General features: G+C 39.0%; 1 protein-coding gene across 1 annotated transcript in view; it reads right to left on the reverse strand.

The window, feature by feature from the left end:
* Positions 1 to 16986, reverse strand: part of lama2 (laminin, alpha 2) — a 180227-nt gene that overhangs the window by 83723 nt on the left and 79518 nt on the right. The window contains 6 exon segments of the mRNA XM_051071796.1: positions 24 to 204; positions 1173 to 1304; positions 1306 to 1446; positions 2199 to 2305; positions 8375 to 8586; positions 15228 to 15314. Of these exon segments, the coding sequence (XP_050927753.1) occupies positions 24 to 204; positions 1173 to 1304; positions 1306 to 1446; positions 2199 to 2305; positions 8375 to 8586; positions 15228 to 15314 (860 nt within the window).

The raw sequence follows: 16986 nt of genomic DNA on the forward strand, positions 1-16986 counted from the left end.
TCCATTCTACTGTATATGCTTACGTGTGCAACCGCCCTCCTGGAAGTTGAAGAATCCTCGTGAGCAGCGGTCACATTTGGGTCCAGTGACGCCCGGCTGACACCGACACTGACCGGTTTCATCGCAGTCAAACGACTTGGAACCAAACGAGTTACAGTGACATGGAACACACTGTCCACCTGTGGTGATGCCATGGGTCAGAGGCTGGAAACACAAATAAAAACAACAGGAGGGCATTTTTAAATTGTTGCGAGAATAGACCGTAAACTTGACACGAGAAATGCAAACATGAGAGTTGCAGACACACCCAAACAGTGTGAAAACAAGCAGGTTACAACATGAGATGTAGGACTCATTTCTGAAGACTAAATAAAGAGGAGGAACAATCAGGGTAAGATGTCAGTCTTTTAAGTCTTTTAATGATAATGGGGGAAGAACATGACATGACTAATTTTTTTTACAATGTATTTTTTCTTCAATTTAGAAGCAAACTAAAAAGTGCATTAGAGCTTTGAAAGCTACCTGGCATTCTGAAAATGCCTCCTTGTTGCTGCTAAGGAAAATAACACAATGCTGTGCATGCTGGTTCATCAGACTCAACCCAGACATTCACAAACCATCCCTTAAGCTACTGTGTGTCAGCCAAGCCAATTTTACAATCTTTCTAATAATTTAATGTGGTGCAGTTCAGCTGAAAATGAAAAACAAAAGTGGCTACCACAGAAAAAATCATGAACATCACGATTTGCCGAAAAATAATGGCCTTTATTACAACACCAATTCAGCAACAATGAACACCTTGAGTCACATTTTTTGATGATGTCTCATTGTCAAAATGGTGTTAGAATGTGTTTTAGATTGCTCATTCTGTGTCTGTTTCTCTGCATCATGCACAGAAAGGTATTTCGCAGAAAAAACGAACAGCCATGGTAGTGAAATCCTCGCACACAACACCTCCCTATCCATGCAAAATTTAAAAAATCCAGGCCCCAAAACCATGACATCCACAAGAACAAACACATAAGATGCGTTTTAAACCTGTTTAAGTTTGAGTGTTCCTTTGGCAATGCATGTCTCTGTATCTATAAAAAAAATTTGCACACCAAGTAAACAGAATCACACCCATGCTACTTGAAAACACACCACTGTAATCAACATGCAGTGTGTGTTACCCCTGTCTTAGGCCTGTAGGCCCCCCTGGGACAACCCCCCGTGCGGGATGGGCCTCCCCATCTCTGCTGCACAGTGTCAATAGGAACGCGCTCCACTGGCCTCCTTGTCTCTCGCCTCTCGTAACCTTGGCGGACGCAGGTCACAGCGTCGGCCCACAAAGCCAGGGCGACAGATGCAGCGCCCCTCAACGTCACAGCGCTGAGAAATTGAGCCATGAGGGCTGCAGCGACAGGGCATACACTCCTGACGCTCAGCATCCCACCAGCAGTTAGGCTGGACCAATCATTATGCAGATGGGTGGAGTGGGGGTAGACAAGGAACCAATGAGAATGAGTGAGGGGACAGATATGAGCAACAAACAGAAAGTGTAAGAGGTGAAACAATTAAGTGATAAAAATAACCCTATTCATCATCGTCGTAATCACGGCATTAATATTACAATTATAGAGTTGTTAATGATATAACAGTCACTAACTTACAGCAGAGAAGATAGAGTAGTAGACTATGGATGGCCTTTTAAATAATACATAACAGCAGTTTTGTGTGACATACTGATATAATGCTGCAACCCAAATGTCTTCCAGGCTTCACCTGTTGTGGCCTGATAGCTGACATAATAAAAACTGAAATACACATAGCAGATTGATTTCTGCAGGACAGTGATCAGGTTACAACGATTTAAAGGCCCTTAATTCATAATAATTATCTCATTTATAGAACAGTGTCACGTAATTGTTGCAAATTACAATTTGAAGTAACATAGATCAGATACCCACCATATTGTTGGTAAATTAAAAAACACATTTGATGTAAAGTCATGAGAAACAAAGTGTAGTACAGATAAGAGCATAGTCAAAGTAGATGAGATTGGGGCAAAATCATTCGACACTATATGATATTGCAAGACTACAACAAATTGATACAATATATGTGCAAAATAAATGCATATTAAGTCTAAACAGAAATGGTGTTAACACATATAGGTAACACCTGGAATGACTACTGGCATCTCTTAAAATACTTACCATGCACTCGTCACACTGTCGTCCAACCACATTTTCTTTGCACGGGCACTGTCCAGTCTCCTTATTGCACACCTCATATACTGAGCCATTAGTATGGCACTGGCAGGCTGCAGGAGAGGAGAGTAGAGGAGAGGAGATAGCATATTTTTATTAATGATAATTTCCTAATGTTATTATAGTTTTTCTACATAAAGGACAAACTAATATAACACATATTGTCTTTATCAATAACACAAGTTGGTGAGTATGTTTACTTCATGCTACAGCAGGATGGATAAGAGCTCAGATCCTGCTTAAGGTCTTCTTCAGGATTAGCTGTAAATATGCACTTTAATATCCTGCTCACTGCACTCGAGAGAAAATCTTCTATTGCCCAAATAGATTCTTCCATGTAGGGGGCTGACTTAGTTTTGCCAGATTATTTTTTTTTTCATTCAAAAACCAGTGTGAGCAAGTATGAGTCTAAATGACAAGGCTACAGCAGAGAAAAACACATTTTCAATTATTTGAGAATGAGAATGTTTGCTCTGATGAAAATCTGGTGCGGAAATCTGGAAAGCAGCTTGTGAGTCTTCACTTCAGACAAAGCTGCAGTCACCAACAATGAGTGAACCTCTTTACCACCTCTGAACAGTTCAGTGATATGTGAATACAAAACTTTTGGTTGGAAGAGAAAACTTTTTGGGGGAATTTGTGGACCCTAAAGTGTAAAGATGAAGAGTGCGCAACAAACTGGAGGAAGCAGTGCTTGAGTCTGACAGTGATTAAACACAAAGCTGGTTCTATTGATGCATGGGTAGGCTAAATACTGTTGACAATAAAGGGAGCAGAGTCACCCAAAAATTTAAGCTACACTGCGCATCTGCCACACAACCAGCCTTCCACAGAGTCAAAACAAAGCAGTGTGCCTCGACCATCCTTGTGTTCTAAAGAGAAGCTCCCCTGTTCTGCTGATGCCTCAAAACACAGCTGTGAACTGTGTAGAGTAATTCAAAATGTGCCCTGATTTGTGGCACTCCCACGTCTTAGGGGTTAAGAAACCATCTATGCCCCACAATGTCCCCAGTTTCAGTCTGGCTGGAGATCTTTGTCACATTTCACTCTCATTTCCTCTCATCTCTCTGCCTGTTTGCCCTGATTTAAATGGTGTGCAGTAAAGACAAAGACGAAGAGTGCACAAGCGTAGGTGCTCCTCATGCACAGGAAAGCTAAAAAACCACCTGCAAAAAAGGGAATAAAAATCCCTAAAAAACAAGACTAGCAGTTAGTGAACCAGTCTCCTTCAAAATGAAGGAGTTGCTTTGAGTCACTTGGAGAATTCATTCCCTTTCTTAATGACAGTATATTCACTGAGAGATTCTCATCTCTCACTGCCTCTCTGGCATTGAAAATGATTGCATTACATTCAGCTTATGGCCTTTGTCACGTGTGCAGTTTTTATGGTCTATGAATGAGTTAGTTCCAAAAATATAAAAACTTATTCCCACGTACGACCTTTCACATCTCTTCTCTCTAGGTGTGATATTTTGTATGACTTCAACTGTTCTTAACTTTGTGTGTTTAAATCATTCTAGGGAAAAAAAACCACACCCACACACGCCAATCAACCCCTTAGATATACAATTAAAAGCTTGAACATCACAGCTCCCATCTGGTGGATGGGCTGTCAGAAGCACACACAATGCACACACACAAAGTTGTGCACAAAAAACAACATGCACCTTCTCGAGAAATTAGTAGTGCACACCACATCACATAGACACACATGCATATTCGTAGCTTATTGTACCTCCTGCCATTCTCTCCTCTTAGATGTAAAAGAGACAGAAGGACAGACCTGAGTGTGGGATGGGAAAGTGAGAGAGAGAGAGGGGTACAACAGATGTCCAAACACACAAACACACACACAGAAATCTGCAGAAACACACTTACAATGGTACACAACATACATGGATTTCTGCTTCACATACAAATGCAAGGTGGCATGCATGTTCTCCCACACACACACACCCACATATCCACACACACATGCAGATGTACACACACAACCGCCTGATTAAACACACAGGAAAACATGCACATATATGTCCATTGCTGTTTCACAGTCTCTCACACATAGTCTCTAACCCCCCCGTTTCACCCTTCAGGGACCATCTGGACTCCGTTCTGTCAGTCGCTACAATGCAAGCCTTCTTGTGGGATAAAATGTTGCTTTTTGTTGTGTGTTTTTTATTTTCAGAGCTGGCCTTGATGGTGAAGACAACAATTTTTTGCAAGTTGAAATACATTATGTTCTGCTACCCAGTAATCAGCAGTCTGTCATGTCAACAAACTGTATGAGTGGTTATTGTGTATCTACTCCATATCATTAGCACTACAGTGGTGTGTAGAGTGGTGGTGAGAAGTCTGCATGTTTTACAGTCTATTAAGTATAAGCTTGTTACAGTATATACCAAGTGCACATTCAAGGTAAACAACACCGAAGTGGATTTTGTCTCTTATAGAATGAGCTGTTAAGATATGTCTGGAAGCCTGACAAAGCAAAGTGACAGAAAGTGGAAGAGTGTATAATAAATGAATTAAAATGTCACTTACTTGCCTAGTATCTGTTTTCTGTTTGCTAAGCAGCAGCACAAAGAGGTTTTGTGGTACTCTGTCAGAAAAAAAACTAAAGATATTGTTTTATTTTTTTTGCCATAGAATCTACTTCATCATTATTTCTGCCACCACCGTTTGCAGATGTAGCCCTGTAGATACAGCCAAGAACAGAAATCTGAGGCTGCAGTGGACATAGGTTAACCAAAACTGTACAGATGAAGAATGGAAAAACGTAGCATGGTCTGATGCATCTGGATTTCTGCTGAGGTATGCAGATGGTAGGATCAGAATTTGGCATTAACCGCATGACTCCATGGACCCAACCTGCTGGTATAATGGTGTGAGGAATAGTTTCTGGGCACCCTTAGGGCTTCTTAATACCAATCAGTCATTGTTTGGTTGCCATAGCCTATCTGAGTTTTGTTACTGACCATGTGCATCTGTTAAAGGCAACAATTTACCATTTCCTAATGGCTACTTCCAACATTATAATGCACTACGTCACAAAGAAAAAATGGTCTCAAGTGACTTGTCGTGTTTCATGAACATGACAATAAGTTCAGTATATGTCAGTGACTTCCCCAGTCACCAGATCTGAACCCAGTAAAAAATCTGTGTGGTGGAATGTGGATGTGCAGCTAACAAATCTTGAGAAATTATGTGATGAATTATGTCGACGTGGACCAGAATCTCAAAGTAATGTTGCCAACATCTTGTAGAATCTATGCCATTAAGAACTGGGGTTGTTTTGAGAGCAAAGGTGTTTCTTGGCTTTGCTGTTACCATGTATGTTTGTTCCTTTTTGTTATTTCTATAGGAATAAGCAGTTTACGTCCACAGCAATTGGTTTATATAATCATCTGTTCGACATTTTCATCTGTGTTTATTAAGAGGATTTCAACTGAGTACACATCCTGCTTTCTATGTACCCCCGTGCTTACTATTCATACAGTCACCTAGAAGCAGCCCTGCACAAATGCTACTTTAAAGTGCCTACTGACCACTGAGCAGATCAAGTGGTGGAATTCAGGGTTAAGCTGTTTGACTGCACAAATCTCAAAAGAAGGTGTCGAGTGAAGTGCAAGTGTTCCTCATTTTCTCTTCACATTCAGAATTCAGGAGCTAGGATTCAAGCCATTGTGACTCTTCAAGCCCTGGACCTCTCAAAAGTCTGGACCACATCATGGATAAAAATCTGATGAAGGTAGTCTCCACAGATCACCCATTTCTTCCTTTTTACTCGCACTTATACACAGAAAGTAAGTGCAAGTACAACACTTATTCAGCTAAAGTATAGATCATAGAAAGATGAGCAGTTTATACTGTAAATGACACTTGTACACCGTGATAAAAATTCAGGTTGTTATTGTTTCTGACTGATTAAATTCTGCATTGATTTTTCTTTGGCTCAGGACAAAAAAGAGTGCATGTTGGTTCAGACTTTTTACTACCTTTTGGGGCCTATCAGTCCCATAAAAAAGCCTAAGTACAGAGGAATGAACTAGACAGACCATTAAGAGTGGTAAAATTAGAATTGTGAGTTTTCTCAAAGATCCCCAAAGAGTTTATTGATCTACTGTATGAAGCATCTACAAAACATTCATTAACTGTCAGACACACAGGAAGCATAATTACGTTATTGAATTACTACATATCCACTTTGTTCCAGTGATTGGACAAATGTGTGACAATGCATTTTACACATTTACTCAACAACTTGCAAACAACTTTTCCCCAAGTGAGAAATGGTCAGAGGAGTTAATTTTCTTGAATTTATTCCTCAGACAAATTGCTTTGTGGTCAAGTTTGCTTTCAAAACGAAACCATTTTCCATTCCCAGACTGAATTAAACTCAACCACTATTAGTGGGAGACACAAAATGGCTGCAGCAAAAATGGCTGCAGATGGGAACTCTGACATCAAAAGAAAAAGTAAAGGATTTTTACAGTCTAATAGTGCACAAATGGACTCAGCCTGAACTCTCCTGCTCCACTCAATAAAATTCATTAAGCCTGGGAACGATAGGGAGAGCGAGGTAGACAGAGAGAGAGCGCTAGACTGACAGAGGTGGAGAAAGAGAGAGGAGAGGGAGAGTTGTTGTGTTTTAATAATTCCTGGTGGTCTTTTGTCATTCGTACAGGATCAATAACAACCCTCCATCTCCCAGACACGAGCAGCCGATCAGCACTGTAGGAGAGCAATAGATCAGGCTGATTAATCAATAACCATTTAGCTGGGTGGAGAGGGGAAACAACTACAGAACAATGAACTATCAAATACACATTAATACTGTCTGTCAGCCTGTCTGCCTGCCTTTGTGCTTGTCTGACGGTTTTATCTGTCTATTTATCGGTCGGCCTGTCTATCGTTCAATGTGAGGTGTCTATCTGTTAATCGGTCTTTCTGCCTACCTCTCTGCTAATGCCACTGTTTTTGTCAACAGCACAGGTTTTAATGAAGATTTTCACAAACAAGCGCCATCTGTATGTCTGTATTCACTGCCATCTCTCTCTTCCTCTGTTGTTCAGTCTCCCGCTCCTCTTTTGTACAGGTATAGTTATTTTCTTCTCACTCTTAAACACAGCTGGCAGTCAGTGGGCCGCTCCGACATCACACCTCCTACTAGCACAGCTGCTTGACAATGCACAGTCACACACATACACACCACACACTCCAGATGGTGTACTATCTACTCAGTGTTTTAGTGAAAGGATTAAAGGTATCATTTAGACAAAATTGAGTTTCACAGAGGAAGTATTTCTCTTCAGTGTAATGCGTCTGCTGAGACATACAAGCTGCACTACAGGCTTTCTTCATAATGATTCATTGAAAAGTAAATGATGTTTTCTCTTGAAGCTCATATGTTACAGCACCTTACAATTATTCTGAAAATGAAACTGCTTTAGTCAATAGGCTGCTTTTACCCAGCTACTGTAGTGGCATGCAGTGTCGTTTTTGACACTATCACTAAGAGTTGCAAATTTTACATTTTCAGATCTTACAAATAGGAGCCTTAAAGTCAGGAGTAAACTCTTAACATTGTGACCAGAACCTTATATAGTAAAAATGCACTATAAGGTACCATTCCACTTCTGCTGAAAAGCAGCCAGTGTGGTGTCAGTTACATAATAACATTAAATGCTACATGTAGTGTAACAACAGCACAAGAAGAGAAATATAGTCAGCAAACTAACTCAGTAATGTCAGTTACACAACAGTATGTATCAAATATTTACTAGCATTAGCCACCATAAGTTACTGGTCATACCAGACCAAGTACGGCTATAACAGCAAAATCCCTGAGTATATCAAACTGAGCTTGGATGAGTTTTATTGCCTGATGATTTAACTTCTAATTTGTAAAATAATGAATGTGTTATATCTTCAATTAGAAGTTACATAATGTTGCTTTAAATTAAGTTTGCTATAATACATGGGCCTGAAAGAGACTATACAACAGATTTGAATATTCCAACTGTCACTCCAACTACAAAGCAACAAATCAAAACTACTGATAGATTTACATGTATTTATCTCTTTGTTTATTTTTGATAATTGTCATTAGTTGGTTTACTTACGTTGGCAGTTTTTTGCTGTGATAGCATCTCCATAGTAACCATCAGCACAACTGTCGCATGCTGCCCCACCATACCCTTGGCGACAGCGCAGACACTGGCCTGTGCTTGGATCACAGCTGCCAGGTATGGATAAGTCCAGGTTGCCATGGCAATCACAGGGCTGGCAGGAGCCTCCTGGTACAGCGGGTTTGCCGTAGTATCCATTGGAACATCTAGGAGGCAGCAGAGAGATACAGAAACAGGGTGATAATGCTGTTTGATATTGGATGTGCTGTAAACATTATCTGTTGCCTGGGCAAAGTATTGAACAGTTTTTAGAGATAAGATTTTGGAAGTAGCTCTAGTATTTCCTTTTTAACATCGCAAATATGCATGTTAGCAGAAGCAGTAAACAGGCCAGATGAGGGTTTACCTCGGATTTTTCTTCTGACTTCTTCTGGCAACTCCTAATGGTAGCATCAAAAACACACTAACCCGCCCCCACAGATAACCAGGACTGCCTCATTTTTCTACACACAAAAAACTTGCAATCAAAAAGTTCTATACTCACATGAAATTCTACACATGGGGCTTTAAAGTACCTCAACACTTGATCACCATCCCAGCTGGTAGGCTTTCATAGTGGAGGAACAAGATGCCATCCTATTATTCTCTTTCTCACAACATATTTTTAGTTTGGGATGATCCTGCAGTTTTTGTCAGCTGTGGTGTGCAAGAAATTTTAAGTAGTGGCACAACTGTCTTTTGCATCTCACAACTACAGAAAACAACTCTCAGATTTCAGCTGGTAAATATGATCAAAAATCATGTTTACCTCAACTTCCAGTTTGTGTATGGCAAGGACACACAGCTCTCCAAATATAAGATCACTAATTAAAGTATAGGTCTCATCCCAAAAGAGCTGGCAACCAATATGCCATCATCGAATAAACAAGCAATAAAGCTGATCTAGGTGGGTCCATAGGAATTACCAGTATTGCTACAGCATGTTTATGACCACTGAGACTACTTGGCTGTACCTGTTGTATAATTCATATTAAACACACACTCACATCTCATATACAGATAGGCATTAACTCATAGATATACACACAAAGAGCTAGAGGGCAATAAAGCCAAACCAAACATCAACAGATATGACATGAAAATTTATTTAAGGTTTAATAGAGATTTTATTTTTTAAATGAGATTCAGTGTCTTCAGGCAAAACAGGTAATTTACAACAGACTGCCAAGGTTTTACTCAAATAAGAAATATTCATATAAGTCAACATTTATATACCTGATGGAAAAATGTCTAAATGCTACTTTGCTATTACTAGAAATGCAAAATCCAAGTGAAGAAATAACACACGTCTTTTAGAGGTTATTTTTATCTGTTCTTATCTGAAACATATGATTGATGTCTTTGTCTATAACTGAACATAATTGGGATACTGTCAATTCCAATAAAAAATAAAAATAAAAAATGGATTTATTAGTCAAGCTCTTTATGCTTAGTGAAAAAAAGTGAAAGAAGTATCATTCATAGAAACAAAAATTGTTAACCCCCACCCCACTTGAGGGGGGGGTTACCATTCGATGATGGCAACAACATGTGAACTGACACACAATTCCACAAAAAAGAATTTGCTCTCAACTCATGATTTGATTAATAATAAGAAAAGGTCCAGACGCTGCAAAATATATTAACCTTAGAGTGTTCTGAAAGTGCAGCACTGTGACAACAGCCACTGAAACCAAATAAAAACAGGTCTAAGCTGAAATAAAGCTCTACAGGCTGAAAAGGGAATTGAGATGAAATAGGAGATGGAGAGAAAGCAAGAGAAAGAGAGTTAGGGGAGAATGGAGAGGGAGAAAGAGAACAGGGGAAAAGAAGGAGAGATGGAGACAGGGGAAAAAGGTCTTCACATTGAAAAGAGAATTGAATTTAGAGAGGAGGGAAAAGAAAGGACAGAGGGAGGGAAAGAGTCAAGAGCAGCCAGCCATTATTACCACTGACCCTCCTTGGTACTCAATAGAACTGGTTTATTAGCTTCTGTGTGTATGTGCATGTTGCTGAAGTCTGGCTGTGTGTGTGTACGTGTGTTTTTCCATTGGTGTTTGTGTGTAGTGCTACAAGTACATCCTTCTAGTCAAGTGGAAATTGTACTGGCAGCAATCTCTGTTTTTGATGAGAGGAGGGGAGAAAATATATGTTTGCATTTGTATTTAGTCTTACTTCCAAAACAAACTCATACTTTTATTCTATTCTGTTCTATCCCATACTGTTACCATGTGTGTGTGTGTGTGTGTGTAGTTACTTAGGCCTCAAGAGGAAGTGAAGGTATTTATAGTGGAGAGTCCAGCCTGCTTGAAGGAGATATATTGGGGGGCCAGACACCTGGTCAAAACTATCAAAGTGTACAGGAAGTAGACGCTGAACGCAACTGGTACAGAGTTACAGAAGGAGAGAGAGGGGTTGGGAACATAAAAAACTCATGTTCTTTTATTTTTAGTGCTATAAATGGGGAGTCGGCGCCAGGGGAAGACAGTCTCTTTCTCCATAATTTTAAAGCATTTTGTGATCAAGCTGCTACTGTATATTTTCTATTAAAAATAGAAATTGGGGTAGGTTGCTTTAAAGAAGTAAAATGGGATTCTAAAATATAAAAGTAAAAAATCTTGTAGGTTTTTTGTATTTACTTTTAAATATATGATTATTAATGCTGGAAAATTAGGTCTTATTTTTTGGTTCAATACAACTTAAACTTATATTTTCCAATAGCTGAGGCTGACTTGAGGCTGCCAAAGCACAAACTTTTATCAGTCAGTTTTAAATCGCCTCAATGTATTCAAAGAACAATTGTGACCTGCTGCACTCAGTCAGTGAAAGGAGCTGTGGAGGTATCAGCACTTATTCCTAATGAAACAGACTTTCAAATTTCTGTCTTTCCCTCTCCCTCTAGATATTGAAGTCCTTAACATTCAAATTTTTCTGCCTGTCTGGTGGTGCCAACATGTAAAACTGTTTATACTTTAGGTGCCCTATTTTTTTCCTCAAGCAGCTTCTTACAATGAGCAATGAACACAAAATCCTCTGCTTGGATGGGAACAGTTTTGGTTACTTAACATGAAAGATTTCAGTGAGTTGTGTTTCACTGGATTCAAATGTTCTGGACTCAGTTGTTTAAAGTATAATGACAGGCCCACACAATGGTAATGAAGCTGTGAAGCTCAGTGTTACAAACTTATAACAACCCTAACCCTGCTCTCCAGCCCTAAGGATGATTAACTCGTTCTTGCTTATTTATGCACAAATAATTAATGTTCTAGAGAAATACATCTTACTGAACCAGGTTTTCAGTCACTTTAAATACTATTTGCAAATCTTACATAGAATACAGTAATTTCCCATGAAACATTTGATTCCAAATAACTCACCACTGCCTTTATAATACATTTGTGTCTGCAGTTCTTTGTGTTATACTGTATAATAAAGAGACAGAAGAGGTGAGAGAGACAAAGACTGAGGCAGATAAGTACAAGTTTTTATGTTAAATATGGTAAGCCGTCACATTTTCAATCCTTTATCTCTCTACGCCAGACATACAGTATCAATCTTCCCTCCCAAAAAAACTGAATTACACTTCTAAAACTTCAAAAACTGTTAAAAAAAAATCAACTACACTTCTAACTTCCTGTCCCAATTTAATGATTTTAACTGAAAATATTATTCTACATCACAACTTAAAAAAAAATCATTACTCATTTATCAAGGTTCTGGGCAGTTGCTAAATAATTATTATCATTATTTTCTTATCTTTAAAATGAAACTATATCTTGTGCCTCACCAACTTTTCTAATTGTATTTAGATCACAAGACACTGAAACGTTCATTAAAGCCACAGTGCCCATTACCACTACTACTACTACTTTCAGGAATGCTAAACTGATGCTACTCCAACACTCAATTTAATAACACTAGCACTAATGACAAGTAACTTTTTTTTTCCTGGATCCTAATTCCTAATCACACTGTTGAATCAACTTTGGGCCATAGTGGAACTGTGTACCTCAGTACTCATATAACAAATAATCTGGGTGGATATTGGCCTTGGCTTTGTTGTTGTTGTTGTTGTTACTGCAGGTTTTGTAATGCTGCTCCGTAGGTAACTGTCAGGCATGAGATGGAGTCCTTACTTGTGTGACCCCTTGCAAGGTTTCATCTTTTTGCTTGGCTTACACAGTAATGGCTATTTCTGAGTTCTTACTAACCCATTTGAAGGGTCGTCCTATCACTGAGGTTTGACCTGGCATGACTGTAATTTTAAAGGCTGTTAATGTTAATATCAATAAATATAACAATAACTGTAACCATCAATGTAGTCTTTTTCTCTGCATGAAAGGACGATTCATTTAAGTGCATCATATCCATCAGACAGAGGGTAATGTGTTGTCAGAGTCAAATGAATGTGTAAAATACCTTTGAAACACCAGTAACAAACGACACTAAACAGCAACTGATGACTCAAAAGAGTTTTAGCTGACTTATTTGTTAGGCAGCTGCATTAATTTGCTTTCAGCAAAATTCTAAATGGCTGTTTATGGACAGGAAATTGAAAAGCTGAATCACTTAGCAGTGAGTGGATAGTCTATTAGCATGGGAGGAATAGAGTAGCTTATTCTGTTAAAGCCCATAATACAGACAAATTGGCACATTACAATTAATTACCACTAACAACAACAAAAGCACTGTAGATAATGAAGTGTAATGGCAGGTAGTGCATAGCAGGTATCAATTACGCTAATAGAACAAGAAACCAACCAACTGCTGATTACCTCTTTAATACTGTCATTAGTAATAAAATATTATTTAACATTATACCAGCCCCTATGTGTTCTGAGTCAATGCGGCAGAGTCGCTCTTTATTTCTCTCTCTCTTTTTAGCAAACAGCTGTTTACCTCTCTCTATGACTAGATGCACCATATGGCAACAGAGCAGCATACACACGTGAATATAAAGAACGTATGTGGACTGATGAATTCCGTAAACACACGCTCATCAAAACAAACATACAAGCACTGTAGTCTAAATTTAGAAAAGACAACTCGACAAAGAGTCTGTCAAATATTGTTGGAGTTTTGTCACACATCAAGATGAATTAAAACACACAGATACACATTAATCCATAAACTGGGCAGAACATTAGAAACTGAGGTGGACCAGTCAACTTGTACTGGTTGAGTGCTGGGCCATATTTGTCAATGACTGTGTTGTGGTGCAGTGCAGATGCCTCTCAGTGACAGTGAGTTAAAAAATGAACAGACAATGAGTCAGTTAGCTTTCCACTGGCAAATGAGGTTTATAAAAAGACTAAAAGGCAGACAGAGAGATTCTGCTGTGGACAGCATGGCGAGGCATGCAGACTATGCAGGCCAGTGAGATGAGGCCTGTGTCCACAAGCAACTCTCTTTTAACTAACAAATAGCAAAGGCCTGTATGACTGCAACTGAGCACCTGTTTGAAGCACAATGTTTCATCCTTGAGATTAGATCTGTTATAATATTATCAGTGTAGATGCCCATCCAAACACTGATAGACATAACAAAACTGAAATTCAACTTGTAAGCAGCTCATGATTTACTATTATTATTTGCTATTCTCGGCAAGTAAAACTGACTCCTTGTAGGAGGTGACGCACAGTCTGCAGAAATTCAAACTTCTGTGACAGAGGATAAACACATCATAGTAGTGACACGGTGTCCACCGCAGACAGTAAGGTACAGTGTGCCATAAGGTAGTTTATCTCACTGCAATGTTGCCTTCAATGGTAAACCATGAGAAAATCAAGCCGACACTTTGAGGAGACATATATGTCTCCTGCAAATGAGAAGGCCATAAAAGGAGCAGTCAAAACCTCACATCTAGTTATTTCAAATTGGAGCACCTCTTTCCACTGACTCTGCACCAGACCTAGTTTTGATGTAATCATGTCAGTATCATCCACATTCAATGTGCCTATAAATCAATCTGTTTGGCATTTAGGTGCCACTTCACTTTGTACAAAGTTTATAAGTTGTAGCTCAAGTTTAATATATCATTTATTTATGCTCTTGTCATCATGCATTACTATAACTTCAGATTTGATGGCTTAGAAGGTGAGAAAGCTATGAGTACTTTTAACAGATCATTAATTTGTATCTGTATTATTAACAAATGGCTGCAAGGGGCTCACAGATTTGTAATCATATATGACTATTAATAAATAGAGACATTCTAGACATGTCTTATGTGCATTGGAATTTCTATTACTTGAATCTTTAAACAATAATCATACTTATAGGTAAAAGATACTGAATTCTAACTCATGATTTCAGCTATGGGCAGTTTCACTTCCATACAGAACATGCAGTGAGCTTGGGTGGTGAAAAGACTATATTTACTCAGTTTGCGTCACCACATGACAGTATAGCCTGAAGTTTTAACAAGACTAGCATCCAGAGTGGGGCTTCTCATTAGTCCTGGGTTAGTATAAAAAAAAAAAAAAGCTCACAGCTAATGGAACAAGAATGTCACTCAACTAATAAGTGTGGTGTGGACAGAAAGCTGGATGGACAGTGGGACATGAAGTCCTCAAAAACCAGTTAATGAGCAGCAGTGTCTGTTTTCATTTGGGAATGGCTGACTCTAGGCCTAATTTATTTCCCAAATAGTCATTTTAAGGAAAGAAAACAATAACAGTGGTCTTCATTTTTTAAGATTATTGCTTATTCACATTTTTAATGATGAACACATAATTACAGATGTTGCAATTAGGCCAATAAACATACTTATGTGTGTGTAGCTTTTCATGTTCGGTGTGTGCATTACCTGTCACATCGTGGTCCTGTGTATCCAGGTTGACACTGGTCGCATAGTAACTCCCCTTCTTCACCTAGGTGGCAGGTGGGGCTGAAGCTATTGTGGTTGCCGTGACGACGTGGTTGTAATTGTTGTTGAAGTTGTTGAGTTCGGTAGTGTTGTCCCAGCATGGAGTAAGGGAGGAGAAAGAGGAGAAAGAGGAGAGGACAAAGGCGAGTTAAGGCCATGTTTCTCCCCCCCATACACACACACACACAAACAGACCCGGGTTCCTACTTTCACTTTCCAGCCCTCACATTCACACAATGAAAGACACACTCACACATACACACTTAATTTCCTCCCTTTCTCACACCCACATGTCTGTACTTCCATACAATCCTGATTTTGAAAACTCTCTTCCTCCCTATGAGCTGAGCCTACACTGAACTAAGAGAGAGAGACAGAGTAAAGCGATAGTCTCTTACCCTCATTCTGTCACCCTCCCACTTCCATAAACTATAGATAGTTCTGGCTCAGGTTCCAGGCCCCAGACTGATTCACTGGCTGACTGACTGACTGGCACCCTAACTGAGAGCTGGTTCACTGAGTTACAAGTAAGCTGGTTTGGCAAGATCATGTAATCAACAAAAAAATATAAAATAACACCCAACTGCTTTATACAATGGATTATATCTGTACATAAAGCATAAATGGTTGCATAAAACCAACTGTACTAATCATGGGCATTGGTAAAGTCATGGTTTCAAAATGTTCAAAAAAATGGGGAAAATTATGTGACACAAGAATGTGTGTAAAGTTAAGATGAAACTTTAGCATGACACTTTATATGCTGCTACTGTCGGATAGGATAATATGGAGAAAATCCTCTGTCACGGTATATGCAATTTTACATCATGAAGATAAACCGGTCAATGATAAATCAGCCAGACAGGAATGCCTTGGCTTCATTCAAGACAGACAGACAACAAGAAAGTACTTGGAAAAGGGATCTGCCAAAACAGCACAATCCTCCACATGAGTTACTCTAATAACAGAACTTGTTTAAATCTTTTAATCTGCATCTGACTCAGACCTGCATCAAAATACAAATAATAATAGACAATCTAGCAGATTTTTGGAGAATATCTAAATCCTATATATACAACTTTTTGCAGTACAAATTTCAAGTGACTCCACACAAATGACTACTTGTTATGTTGCTGTAGAGCCACCTATAAGTGAAATTTCAAATTTTGCAGCTCTGCCCAGAGTTGGTGTGTGTGTGTGCCCAGGTATTATGGCAATTTTTCAAGGTCAATCAAATATGCTTTAGCAAAGTTTGGAAGAAATTCTGTAAGAGCACTTGTGAAAAAAAAAGTATTTTTTGGAAGAAAAATAAAAGTGGAGATTAATCTGTCTAGGTGGACATGACCTTCATGGATAGATAATCGACCAAGGAACCAAATTTCCCTTAAATCTATTAAACAGATTTAGATCTAACTGACAGACAAATAAAAACAATAAAAAACCTCCTTGCAGCAGGGTAATTAAGCCTGTGCGTAAATAAAGAGGAACAGCATTCCAGGGCTAAACAGATTTCTATTGATTCATTGTAAATTGCTACCCTGCTTCCTGTGCTAAAACTAATATGGACATCTCTTTTATCAGATGTTCATAAGAGGTTAGGCATTACTGCTAACAACAGTCTGACTGGCCGGCTGGCAGCCTATTTGAGTGATTGGCTTGAGTGAATATGAGGAACTAGACGGCTATTTCGAGGGGCTGA

The sequence above is a fragment of the Lates calcarifer genome, linkage group LG7_1 (assembly GCF_001640805.2).
Source record: "Lates calcarifer isolate ASB-BC8 linkage group LG7_1, TLL_Latcal_v3, whole genome shotgun sequence".
Taxonomy (NCBI): Eukaryota; Metazoa; Chordata; class Actinopteri; family Centropomidae; genus Lates; species Lates calcarifer.